This window comes from Capsicum annuum, chromosome 12 (assembly GCF_002878395.1).
Source record: "Capsicum annuum cultivar UCD-10X-F1 chromosome 12, UCD10Xv1.1, whole genome shotgun sequence".
NCBI classification, from domain to species: Eukaryota; Viridiplantae; Streptophyta; class Magnoliopsida; order Solanales; family Solanaceae; genus Capsicum; species Capsicum annuum.
In genome coordinates, this window is record NC_061122.1 from 3,451,897 (window position 1) to 3,466,313 (window position 14,417).

General features: G+C 33.7%; 1 protein-coding gene across 1 annotated transcript; it reads right to left on the reverse strand.

Annotated features, from left to right (window-relative positions):
- Positions 1 to 4,111: 4,111 nt before the first annotated feature.
- On the reverse strand, positions 4,112 to 12,985 carry LOC107870518 (condensin complex subunit 3). The gene is made up of 12 exons (XM_016717074.2): positions 12,452 to 12,985; positions 10,432 to 10,635; positions 10,060 to 10,205; positions 8,903 to 9,171; positions 8,492 to 8,580; positions 7,282 to 7,429; positions 6,742 to 7,181; positions 6,033 to 6,547; positions 5,898 to 5,958; positions 5,504 to 5,788; positions 5,066 to 5,321; positions 4,112 to 4,780 (listed from the first exon to the last, which is right to left on the reverse strand). The coding sequence occupies exons 1-12, from the start codon at positions 12,833 to 12,835 to the stop codon at positions 4,449 to 4,451; spliced, it is 3,129 nt and encodes a 1,042-aa protein (XP_016572560.1). The 5' UTR covers positions 12,836 to 12,985; the 3' UTR covers positions 4,112 to 4,448.
- Between the last annotated feature and the right edge of the window lie 1,432 nt (positions 12,986 to 14,417).

Here is a 14,417-nt window from a genome sequence, read left to right on the forward strand (position 1 = left end):
ATCAAATCAAATCAAATCGATTAAATAAATTGAACTTTATTTGATTTGTACGTAGGTCAATGTATAATATACAATTGAAATGGGGAATAAAAAGTTATTCTAAAAAGTGGTAATTGTGATGGCTTTCAATGGCGAATGCTGGTGTTTTGCTTTAACGGTGAATATTATTGAAAAAAATATAGAATTGAAAGTAATAAAAAAGAAAAAAAACTCAATGGAGTATTTGCAATTTTGGTAAATAGGGTCATACTCCTACAAATATTCTGTTAGAATAAATTTAGAATATTTTAAAAGTGATTATATTTGAAAAGTTACAATTAAAAAAAGTTATACTGTCAGTGTATATTAGTTAATCTCTATTATTTTTGTGTTTGGATTATATAGACGGTGAGGTTGGTTGGAGCAGAGAGGTATGTTGGTATTCGTTTTCACTGTACTCAAAGAATTCTCCAATCAGGTTAAAGGCCAAATTCACAGGTATTTATTACATAATATTTCATAATGTATCGTATTATATTGTATTTTTTTAATGATACAATGTTTGGATAAGCTTGTATTTTTTCGTCTTTTGTATGTTTTAGGAATGTTGATGGCAGAGATATTTTTTTAGTAAATTTTACATATATACCGACATGTTTACTATTAATTACTAAAAATCCCAACATCTTTCAAAATCTCCTAAAATCCCAACATTTAACCTTTGATGATACAAGTTAATTACATTAGATACATACTGTTGATATATGTATCTAATGTGATTAACTTGTATCACAGTAGATACATACATTAGATACATGTAATCTCAGAAATAGTAAAAAATATGAAATGTTGAGATTTAAGTAATTTTTAAGAAGTGGCGTAATTTTTAGAAGTTTAGATAGTTATATTGTGGTTTTAGGTAATTTTTCCATTTTTATAACTACTTTTTCGATGAGTTTTGAAGGTGCGGTCTATAACAATTTCGTTAATTTCATGCTAAGCGACATATGCAATTGAAATTAATGAAATCTTTGGATCAAATACATCACTTTCTGATTCATCATCATTTATTTACTCGCTATTAAGTTATTATTAGTTCCTTTAATCACTCAAATGCTCTAACTGCTAACAAATTAAACCCCACGCAAAATTGAATCATAACACCTGTTCTTGACTCACCAACCGCTAATAAATTAAATCCCAAACAAGATTAAATTGTAACATGGACTCTTAACTCATCTACAAATTAAGCTATGCCAGATCCAGGATAAACTAACTCCAATCGACGATTAACGATTACAAATACAAGAAAACTTTAGATCAAAGCATCACTTTATCATTCATCAGCATTTATTTACTCGCTATTAAGTTAATATTAGTTCCTTTAATTAATTAACTGCCAACAAAACCCCAAGCAAAATTAGATCATAACGTGTGATCTTGACTCACCAACCGCTAACAAATCAAATCCCAACCAAAATTAAATCGTAACGCAGGATCTTGACTCACCAACCGCTAACAAATCAAACCAAAATTAAATCATAACACCTGCTCTTGATTCACTAACCGCTAACAAATCAAACCCCAAGCAAGACTAAGTCGTAACGCGTGCTCTTGACTCACCTACAAATTTAACTATACCAAATCCGGTATAAACAAACTCCAATCAACGATTAGTGATTACAAATACAAGAAAATGTTCGATCAAAACACGACTTTTTCATTCATCATTATTTTATTTTTTTTTTGAAACAGATTAAAAAATTCTAATCCCGATCACAAGGGGGTTTATAGGTGCACACACACGTAGATTGTACACCACTATCCTCACACCTTGCATCAACATAACGTGATGGATCCTTTTGAAAAGCAACTTTACAATATAAAGGGCAATCTGGTAAAGTTTCACAAGGCACATAACCAGTGAAACGATATTCACATAACTTGTCATCACCATTCACTTGTGTCATCATCAACATCCCTGTAAAATCGAGACGTGTTACGAGTTCAGTCGAATATAATAACTTAATTATTGAACTGAAGACGATCAAAAATTGTTCAAAATTTATTTATTTTTATTTTTCGGGGTGTGGGGTAGAGGAGGCTGATAATTGCGGGGTTAGAATCAATCTGTTGTATATATACAAGTATTTTCTACTAGGATTGTTCACGATTTGGTAAACCCAAGGGCGGCACAAGTATGTTAGTGGCCTAAGTCCAAAATCAAACGGAGGCCTTAAAATTTTAAGAAAAAAAGTTATTTTTTTAACAAAATCTATTTTAAAATTATATGCTCGCTTTCTTCTCATAAGTCTCTTTTAGTTAGTGATATAATCAATACATTTAATTTTTCTTGAGATATAATACTCCAAATATGTCAAAATTCTACTAATAATACTTTTATTATACATAAAAAATTTATTTTTTACACATAATATATATATTATTACTTAAAAAATGAGGCCCTCAGATTTAGGGGCCTTAGGCGATACCTTTTTTTCAACAGGGTAGGTCCGCCCCTGGGTAAACCAAGTTGAAAAATCGAATCAAACCTAGTACATAAACCAAACTTCACTTGTTTGGTTTGGTTTTGATTTTATTCAAAAAAAAAAAAAAAAATTGAAGAAAGAGCCTAATCGAATTCACAATGTGTATATACATTTTTTGTAATTATAAATACATAATATAACTTAATTATTGATGGGAGGCTATTGGGATTTGCCCAAATTTTGTTTGTTTTTCTATTTTGAGGTGAGGATGAGGGAGGTTGATAATTGCAGGGTTAGAATCAGTATATGTGTATACAAATTCTTTTTAAAAACACAAGTATCGAATAACTCGAACACGTCAAATTTTAAACAAAAATAAAAAAAATCAAATATCATTTTTTTTATTTCTACTAAGATTTGAATTATGATCTATTGTGATTGTCATCTACCGCAAGGTTAACATTTTATTTCCTCTTAATTTAATAAAAATAAATTTAAATAAAGAGAAGGAATATTTACTTTCAAAATCAAATAGAAACTGTAGATGCATACTTACCACAAAAGCAAGCAATGAGGATAATAGAAGATCGAAAAGAAACACCAAAGTTTTCCATTGAATAATTTTGTGAATAAAATTGTTATATTATCTCTCTTTTATAATAGTAATCTTCTTAATGGATATCAATCTTGACTTAAAATGAAAATTGGAAAAAAAGATTATAGTTATTAATCCAAAAAAAGATCACTTGTCTTAATGTAAAGTTTGACTACCATCTTTTCAATATAACATGGATATAGATTTGAACAAAGTTATGAATACTTATTTCTTATTTAATATTATTCCTTATATAGTAAAACCTCTCGACAGTAATAATATTATAGTCAAACCTCTAGATAGTAATAGCATTTGTTCGAGAAAATCCATGGCTACTATGGAGAGGTGTTATTATAAAGGTATAGTGTCATTTGGTGTTTAAATCTCATTTAGCTGTTATATATAAAAATATGAAAAATTATTTCTTTGTACTTTTTATATTATGAACGAAAACAAAATACTTGTTATATTTGAAATGTCAATTAATTCTCGTATTTCATTATTGAAAGGACTAATACATTACTAAAAGAAAATCATAATTAGATATATCGCGTCAACGAAGAATTAAAATCTAGGGAACATATGCAATTGAAATTAATGAAAAATTCAAATATTCCATGGTTACATAAGAATTCTATAATTGTAGGTTATTTCAATAAATTTATAATCTCTTAATGATAATATATCGCTTGAATTGACAAAATTTTTTGCTTAAACTTTCAGTAAAAGGGTATTCATTTGCTTCCTCTTGAAGGTTGCTTAAGAGTTTAACAGTTGACTCTTCTATCTCATTCCAAGTACCAGTAGGTTGAGGATCTTCATTACGATTGTTCCAAATATTGAAAGAATTAACTCTGAATCACGCTTCAACAAAAAATTCTTTTGCATTATATCTTCACGAGGGTAAAAATAAGATTTGTGTACACACTACCGTTTGCAGAACCCACTTTGTTCTACTACACTCTATTATCATAACATCGAACCACAGGGAATTTCTATCATAATTCTTTTCAAACATGTATATTTCTCGAAGTATTTCCACAAAAAATTAAAAAAACAAGAACTTGATTTTTCATTTCAGATTTAAAATTAAACTGTTTGACTCTAAGAACATAGTACAAACTTATCTGTTGAACTATCCAACGAACTAGATACAGAGATTGTTTTGTTATAAATGTATCAGTATTCTGCTTGTTGTACGAGATGCACACAAGCAGAACCGCCAATAAATATCATAATACAAAGAGTGAAGGGAAATCCGGTGAACTAAACCCCCGCTATGCACTGGTCACGGGAAGGACCGGACCACGACGGTCTCATTAAACAAAGAGTATTCAAACAAATATGTAAGTGAAAGGCATTGGAGGGAAAGTGTTTTAAAATGCCTATACATCAGAATCATAATCAGATGTGACTTCAGATTGAGAATCTGCTTCCTCCTCCTCGTCTTCCTCGTCATCATATTCATCGATTTTTATTGTGCTTTTGACAGTCATCTTTGTCAACGCGGCAGTCTTGCTAGCCCTCTGTGACCGAGTACCTGTTACAACACGAGGAGTTGGAACAACAGATTGGGATAATTCTTCGTCTGATGAAGATTCTTCTACTTCCTTAGCTCGTCTCCTTGTACGAGTTGTTCTAGTTGATTTTGGAGCTGGAGTTGGAAGTACTTCCATCGAGTCATCCTCGTCAAGTATAACATCAAGATCCAACTTTCCTGAGATGTGATAACACACGTTAACAAAATTACCATAAACAAATGCATAGCTAAGTGATTCAACTGACTACGAAAAGACTAAGGGAATAAATCTATTTAACAAAATATCGACAAAGTTTTACTCCATCGGTGGATGTAGAAGGATACTTGCCATTCTGTAGGACACCCAATTACACTTACTATGCTAATTCTAATTTAATTTTCAGATTTGATGACGTTGGCTCGATTGAAGCATCCTAGAGAGCTGATGAAAAAAAAGGAGACAGTAACTGATGTACTAGTTACCTAAAATAAGTTGAACTTCATCGGATGATAACTTCTGATCAGGAGATTTGTCTAAACCCTTGAGTCTTTCAGCCATCTGTTTCAACTCCTTAAGAAGCTCTTTTTCAGCTAGTATGGAAACACGATTCAACAGCTGCCTCATTAACTTAACAGCCCCTTGTTCTGTCGGTCTAAAGTGGAGCAAGAATAATGTCTTGCACAGTGCAGAAACGTATGCTTTCTCTGCAGCTGTCTTCTTTGCGGGGAAGCTGACCGCCTTGACAAACAACCCAAAGAAATAGTCATTGCATTGAACAGAAAAGGAATACTGATAAAAGTATTGTACATAGATATGTTCGTTAAACTAAACAGGATGAGGGCGATAAAAGTATTGTACATTGATATGTTCTTTAAACTAAACAGGATGAGGGCGTTGAAGAGAAAGAGGTGAATAAGTACCTCGGCAGCTATACGGATTGCAAGCCCTTCTTCCCCACTCTCGTGCACAGAAGTAGGTTCAGCTGAATCATTGTGGTTTTCATTTTCATTGGATGATACAGTTTCTTTCGATGGTGAAGTTTCCTCATAATACAAGGGAGCCTGCATCATCTGCACCATAAATCGAGATGCTTGGATAGCACGCTTTCGCATGTTAGAGACCACGTATGTAGATCCTGTGGCATTGCCATTGATGCCTGGCCACAAAGAGCGCATAACTGGCATGAAAGCCTTGGATAAACATTTCTGCATTGCAAACCAGAAATTTCCTTTTATAACCCAAAAAAAAAAAATCGCAAATAGATCTATCCAATTCTCGTATGATTTGCAAGAACAAATGTGAAATTCTACTAACCTTGTGGTTCAACGAGAGGGATGGATAATGCTCAAAGAATACAGAAAGGCACTGCTTTAACCTGTGAGGTAAACTATTGTCGGATGGATTTTCAGAAGGTGAATACAAAGATAAGTGAACAGCAAAGAGATTTACCTCTCAAGTTCCTTATTCTCACTACAGAAATACAAGCTTATGAGCTTAGCTAATAGCAGAGGATTTGACAATGTAGGTATGCTTGGATACTTCTTACTTAGCAGAAGAATCTTAGCAAATCCCTCACCAAGAACTGTTTGAACTGTCTCATGTTCATCATAGTCATCGGAATCACCTGAATTGTGCTTCTCCAATCCAGCATATAACAAGTCAAGTAATTCTATCTCCACATCCGCAGTGCCAATGCTGAATTTGACATCAGATAAATTTATTTTATGATCTTGGAGTTGTGATGAGAGATCCTGGTTCATTGCTTTATCAACTACATTAGGACCATGCCACAATCCAAGGTCAATCAATGCCTTAGAAGCCATCACAGTAACTGAAGAGGGACCCTTAGCAAAGGAAGATCTTAGTTGTTTTACTAAATCTTCACTAGGTCTCCTTTCTAACAATCCAAAGAGACCAAGGCACCTAATAGCAGCCCTCTGAACGTCTAAGTGGACGTGTTTTGCCTACATTTCACAACAATACAAAATACCTTAGAACTCTGTTATGTAGATAACAGAGGAACAAAAAACATGCAACTGCAATTCATCCATCTCATTACCAGAATGCAAGTGAAAGATCGAAGAAAATGAGGAGATAGCACACAAAATAACTATGCGAAAAGAAATATTAGAGAAGATCACTTTTTCAAGATACAGACCCCAGGAAGCAATACGGAATGCAAAACTTCAGTTGGTTCTATTGCTTTTCCATGCATCCAGCGAAAAGACTGAGCATGTTCTAAGAGAAGGCTAATCACAGCAAGACAGTGCAACCACTGAATAAAGTCCGCAGTCCTCTCTCTGCAAGGTCTAGCAAGTTCCTCCACTACCCGTAAAACTACTTCTTCAAATTCTCCTGGAGCTGAATGAACTTTTCTTGTCAGCTCTGCCACAGCAGCAGCCCAATCTTTATCACCACCTAGATTGATACCATCTCCTATGACAACCTCATTGTCATGCTCATCAAATTCATGATCAGGAGGTCTGTGAAGCAACTCCTGCAGAAATCCATTTGCAACTCTTCTGTTGGTAACATCAGAAAAATCAAGCATCGCACCCAGCAATAGCAGTTGGCGAGAGGCAAATCGGTAATTGATTCCTGCAATAATCAGGTACTACCATTGTTAGCACAAAATGGAAGGAAAAGCAAACAGAGGACGGAGATCTGAAAAATGAAGAACTGCATTCAAGTTCCTCACCAGCAACTGTGTGAGCTTTAACCAATTCAACATAATCACCAATAGAAGCAGGAAGAACTCTGTCAAGAAGATCATTTTTATCTGATGCTTCTGCTGCATATACAGCAGATTCTGTGCCCATTGTTGTAGCTGCTTCAGAGCCCTTTGCCTGTTTAGTAATCATATTGAATATTTACAAGATGGCGATGAGAAAATATTGGCACTACGCATCAAACAAATAAAAAGTTCATGAACAGCAGCATATCTTTCGCATGTTTAAGAGAGATAAATAGCAACAATCCCAGAATTAAACCTGCTATGAGTAACCCTAATCACCCAGAAACTTTGTATGACCAAGTGCATTTAGCAGTAAACTACACACTCCAGTTCAACAGAATTCTCAAGCCTATGCTCAAATATGTTCCTAGATACCTCTACAAGAAAATTGTGAAGGAACCGGCAATCATTACTTTGGACCTTCATTATTAACATTCACATAATTCAAGTTGAGGACATAAAGGCCTCAATATACTTCGATAGTAGCAAAAGAACTTATATGAGCAAAAATGACCAATTTGTACTTATTCAAAGTACCATTAGAAGTCAAATACAGAACTGATAACCTGAGTTATTCATAAAAAATGAACTAATCACGACAGCACGTCATACCTTATTTAGTATAATCGTATGCTACAAAATATGACACGACAGTTAATATCACTAGCATGTCATCGTGCAATTAAACAACTAGATTTTAAATGATTAAATTCCAAAATTTAGCAGAGCAGACCAAGGCTCTATAAGTTGAACCTAATAACTTTGAAATTAAGTGTGCACATATCGCATTATGCTCTACCCCAACAAAAAAATATATAGAACTCGATTTCCTATTCACATCATGCAATCCATGCAAAACACTTTGGCAAGCACAAAAATACATAAGAATTTACATCTAATCTATTCAGCTGATGTCAGCAATTTGTGATTAGCCACATTTTTAATTGAATGATGTCCATTTACTGCTCAGATAATTAAGGTTAAACAAGATAGGTGTTCACTTATTTATGTTTTAGTCTTCCAGTGTGGCTCTTGAAACATTGCGGATAAGGAAAATGTTGGATCTATAAACAAATAACTTACTAAATTATAAAGGAGTTTTAGCCGTAAGATGTTACACCGAGACAGTCGAAAACATAACATGAGATCTGATAAACAAATAATAAATACCCACTTGTGCCTCCATTTGCAAGTGCTTACAGACAGCTCTCCAGAAGAAAGCAACTTCTGCTTCCATGAGTTGGATGCTACGATTGCATTGACCTGGTATGCAGAGAGGATATGCAATCAAATTTTAGAACTGCGAGCATAAATTGCTGCAGTCTTGATGAAAGAATCAATTTTATGAAGAATAAAACAAAAAATAAATATCTCTATCAAGATACATAACTGAAGTTAAACTAACTAAGCAATTTATCATTCTATTCTGAATTTTCAGGAAACTTAGATCAAGAACTACATTTAAACATAATTTCCTATCAAAAACAGAAACCAATATCTTGAATTATGAACCAATAAGCATACTAAGCCATTCCGAGAAACCAAAAGAAGTAGCCATCAAATAGTTTAAATTTCTAACACCAACCTTCAACTGCATCATTATTTGATCTAAGAAATTGCCTCATACTTTGACCATCTTGTAACTTAATCAATCCTGCTTTTAGTAGACTCTCCATTGCATTCTCTCCGACTGATTCATATGTTTCCACATCAAGATATTTAAGTAGTTCTAGTGCGTTCCCGTTGCAACACTTGGTGAGCCACTCATCTTTCAGCATCCTAAAGCACTCCTTAACAACAGATGAAGCACGATCAGCAAGTCCTCTCTCCAAAATAAGTGTCCTGAGCTTGATGCTGCAAAATGTAGAAAACAGTAAGATGTCATAGGATACCTATGAACTGGAACCAACTTAAATGAGTGGATTAATTAAAGCATCTCTTTAGAACACAACTGCATACATCTAGCCAATTGTATGATCAACCTTACACAAGGAATCCATCATATAAATCTAAATGAAGTTGAGAGCACCTATTTACTTAAATGCATAAGCACATATATATCTACAATTTAAAGCAGTCTATGCTAACATCATGTGTCCCTTTTGGTTGTGAATTAGGTTACTCAAATCTAAGCTCCAATATTTCCAGAGTTAATGCACTAACAAGTAACATGTGAAATGGATTAAACAAGATTCAGGACAACAAAAGACTCTCAATGAAACACTTTTCCAGCTTAAATCAAGTGGCCATCATAAATTCTGTGTTTGGAGTTGTACTTGTATGCTTGTCGGGAACCCTCTCATATTCTAATGTCCCAGCAGCAGTTTCTATTGATGTAAAAGTAGGATACGTATCTGGTAATATTAACAAACGACTCCAAAAAAAGAGAAACGTTATAGAACTCTCTTGATATTGACCCAGAAACAAACAAGGGCATAAATTACTTCGCCGTATTTGAGGTTTCTTGTTTGTTTTAGGAAAAAATGAGGAGGAGTTATTTGTAGTCGGCAATGGGAGAATATCAGGGAGAGAACCAGGCTGATACCAATAATATTTCTAAGCATACACATAACCACAGACATGAGATATATTCTCTGCAGGAATCCTGATGATGGATGAAAACTGCACAAAGTAATAAAGAATACACATCTTTCAGTGATCCCCAAGAAAAAATGGATATCATCCCAAGACGAAGAAAGGGGAAGTCAAAGATGATGCATTTAGGCAATGACTTAAAGTTACCTGAGGCTCTGCAGAGGAAATTTACCAGCAATAACGCAATAAGCTGCTTTGCGTACCGATTCACTCACATCCAGGGTACACTCAATTATTGCTGCAGAAGATAAATGAGATGGTGGAAGACATAAGACAATTGTCCTACGGACATCCTGCAGAAATGCAATATAGAGGAATTCATCAATTCATCTGGATGTAGTTACATTAAGTAAAATATACATATATGGCCAGATACTGTAGATTCTTCACTACTATTAGGTAATATATAGACGAAATGAGTGGCATAATGATTGTTTTGAGCAATACATAATGAAGTATGATGCATCATTTTCACCTAAGGAGAATACATTGCTAACACATAATGGTTAAAAAACTCACCACATTTTGCTCAAGAGGAAGAGTCTCCAGAAATAGTTCCAAAATGTCAACATTTTCTGTGTCATTCACAAACCGTGAAAGCGCCCTCACGGCAAAAGTACGGACAGCAGCAACCTTATCACCAACACGCAATTTCATGCTCTCTAAAACTTCATCCCAAAGTTCAGAGCTGACTTCTGTGTCATCTGGCAATCGTATTATGATCTAGAAGAAAAGAAAATCCTTACAGAGATTACAACTTACGAGAAAATATCAATTTTTCTACAACTGACCGAGTTAAAAGTGGACAAAAATCAAAAGAAAGTACAAGCTTGTGTATTTTCATAGGAAAGAGAAACTCCTAAGATGAAAAGTAACCAGATTTTGAAAGAGAGGAGGGAAATCACCTTACTCAAACTATCTACTTATCAAAATTCAAAGCAAAACAGGATCCTCCTACTCTCTCTGCACGGCAAATTGACAATTGTACACAAAGTTTCATTTTCCTATCCTATGATTAGTTCAAAGACTGTGGGATCAAAAACACACATAAAGTATCATGATTTTTGGAATTTCATACCTAAACTATCAGGTGTGTAAGTTTCCTACCTGAATTATCACCAACTATTTATTAAAACACACCTCAACTATCAATTATTTACTTTTCCTACCTAAAATATCATTATAGTTGCAGAAGGAAAAGTAAACAATTGATAATTGGAGTGTGTTTTGTTAAACAATTGGCGATAGTTAAGGTATGAAATGTTTTTTACCATTAGCTCTAGTTCAAATATGTAGGCAAATAGGGACCAAAATGCATAAAATATATATATATATATGCTTTTCACTTATTTTGGGAATTCTATACTATTTATAACTCATGTTAGAAAATCATACACCTAGTAGTTCATGTATGAAACTCAAAAAGGCGATTCCAATTCAATTATGTAGTCAAATAGGCACAATAAAAAATAGCATAAAGCATGACTTTTTACTAATTTACAATATTTTCCACTCCATACCTCAGAAATAATCTGGCAAGCTCTAGTCCTAGCAGTTTTACTACCCGCAACGTAAGCTACAACCAAAAACTCCATAAACTTTTCCAGAACTCATCAAACTCCGAACCACATTTCGAGTCACGAACACCAACAAAACTTCTCCGATGAATTCGTAGTAGATCGGAGATATGAAACCTCTTTGAATTTTCGTAGTTGTGTTGCTTGGGAAGAGCGAACGTTATCGAAAATTCTAGCAATTTTTCAGTTAACTTTCGGTGTAATTCCAGTTCGTCTACTACTGGAACTGGCACTTTTCGAACGATTTTTGTAGCAAAAAGGGGCAAAATAGGCAAAAGAAAAAGCAAATAAAGCACAAATTTTCACTAATTGAAGAACTTTATACCTCAGAAATTATCTGGCAGGCTCTAATCCTAGCAGTTTTATTATTCGCAACACAAGCCACAATCAAAAACTTCATAAACTTCTCCAAAAACTCATCACACTCCGAACCACATTTCGCGTCACGAGCAATAGCAAAAACGGATACAAATCTAATAATCCATTCAGCAGAAGCAGTACGCCGGTGAAAATCAAATATAGGAATCAACGCTCTAACAAACGCATCGAAAAACTTCTCCGATGAATTTGTAGTAGAACGTAGAGCTAAAAGCTCTTTGAGTTTTCGGAGATTTGTTGCTTGAGAGCAACGGACATCATCAAAAACCCTTGCGATTTTTTCGGTCAGTATTTGGTGGAATTCGTCTTTATTTACTACCAGAACTGACATTTTTCGAACGAACTTTGTAGGAATAAAAAAAAAAGCATATAAAGCACAAATTCTCACTAATTTTACCTCAAAGATTATCTGGCAAGCTCTAATCCTAGCAGTTTTACTATACACAACGCAAGCCACAGCCAAAAACTGGCATTTACTACTGGAACTGGCACTTTTCGAATGATTTTTGCAGGAAAAACGGCAAAATATGCACACAAAAAAAGGCAAATAAAGCACAAATTTTCAATTTTTTAACAGTTCATACCTCAGAAATTATCTGACAAGCTCGAATCCTAGAAGTTTTACTAGCAGCAACAGAAGCAACAAGCAAAAACTCCATAAACTTCTCCAAAAACTCATCACACTCCGCACCACATTTCGCATCACGAGCACTAGCAAAAACCGCAACAAATCTAATAATCCGTTCAGCAGAAGCAGTACGCCGGTGAAAATCAAAAATAGGCATCAACGCTCTAACAAACGCATCGAAAAACTTCTCCGATAAAATTGTAGTAGAACGAAGAGCCAAAAGCTCTTTGAGTTTTCGGAGATTTGTTGCTTGAGAGGAACGAACATCATCCAAAATCCTAGCGATTTTTTCGGTTAACTTTTGGAGGACTTCGTCTTCGTTTAGTACTGGAACTGGCATTTTTGAGCAATATTTAGGGAGAATGATTCAATTTTCTCAGTAGATCTATGGAGAGTGTATTGTTGTTTGTGGAACTTTTAGGAATGGCTTTCAGTGAAATGATTTTGAATTTGTGGAGCGGGAACTTTTTGTATGTGGTCCATTTGTGCTTTATATGGACTATAATCATTTTTATTAGTGGAATATTTCGATGAGAATTCAAATTTAGCTCGGCTTCATAACACTAGATGGGAAATTAAGTAGTAATAATAATAAGTAAAACAACATAAATTCCGACATATTAGAGCCTAATTATAGAAAATTTTGATATTTTGCATAATTATTGAAAATTTTGATTTTGGATCTGTCGAGATACATAATTAGTTCCCAATACATTCGATGAATATGTATTTTTTTTCTTTATAAAGATACTTAATTAGCTTTCAATACATTTTTTTGTTTTTGGGTCTTTCAAGTTATATAATACATCCAAATCCAAGGAAGATACATTTTTTTTCCTTTGTAAAGATACATAAGCTCCTCATATATCTTTTTCGATTTTGAGTTTGTCGAGATATATAATTAGCTTTCGATATATTCAACGAAGATACGTAATTAGTTGGTTTTTTTGTAATTACCTTGTAAGGGCGAAAATTTTTGTAACTATGTATGTTAGGAAAAAATACATAAAGTAGCATACTTAAGTATTAAATTATAAAAAACACCAACACTCTTATCAAATTACATTTTGTAGCATATGTATTTGTATGTATTTGTATTTTTGTAGCAACAGCTTGCAAAATATAAAATACATATCGATCATAAGGGCAGTAAAAATCATATGTATTTATATTTTTGTAGCAACAGTTTGCAAAAATACAAAATGCAACTTATTATATTATGCTATGAAACTCATAATTAAGGGGATAAGTATGTTATTTCTGAATTTTGCCCAATATGTTAAGTGTATATTTATGTTGCTTTTCCTAAACTATTAGGAGCGGGCTTCTTTGAACCAAATGGGCCTAATACAGTTGACAGCAAATGATGCATTTGGACCAATTAATGTTTCTTTTGGGCTGGACTTTTTGATGGGCCAAACCAAGAAAGTGTAAAAATCCAAATCCAAACCCAACTATGAAGCCTTTTGTGCATGTATCATGTGGTTCTAGTTAAATCTAATTAATCATTTGGAATTAATTTTTTTTACCTAATAAGTATAAATACCACCATATTCATAATTAAACATATTTTATTTAATATAACAACGCGATGTCACACAAAATTTGATTAGTTAACTAACATACTGTCGATTGTAAATACGACTAAACTAATTGAATGCAGAATCTTAAATTCATAGGCGGGTTAGTCAAAATATATTTTCATGAACTGATTTTATCGTCTTCTTCTATATCTATATATAAACATTGGTTTATCAAGAATACTCAAGAAAAACACTTAGAATTGTAATTAGATGAGGTCATAAAAAGAAGTTCTATTGGATTATATTCACCGTTCATTTCTACAACAAAAACAACAACAATATACCCAGTGTATTCCTGGAAAGTGGGGTCGAATGAGGGTAAAGTGTACGTTGTTCATA

What these genes read in the sequence shown, in the direction of transcription:
- LOC107870518 (XM_016717074.2), bottom strand. Translation starts at nt 12,835, where the DNA reads ATGCCAGTTCCAGTACTAAACGAAGACGAAGTCCTCCAAAAGTTAACC. An exon ending in TAAAGCTCACACAGTTGCTG is followed by an intron (nt 7,182 to 7,281) that starts GTGAGGAACTTG and finishes TGATTATTGCAG; the next exon opens with GAATCAATTACCGATTTGCC. An exon ending in CAATCCGTATAGCTGCCGAG is followed by an intron (nt 5,322 to 5,503) that starts GTACTTATTCAC and finishes TTGTTTGTCAAG; the next exon opens with GCGGTCAGCTTCCCCGCAAA.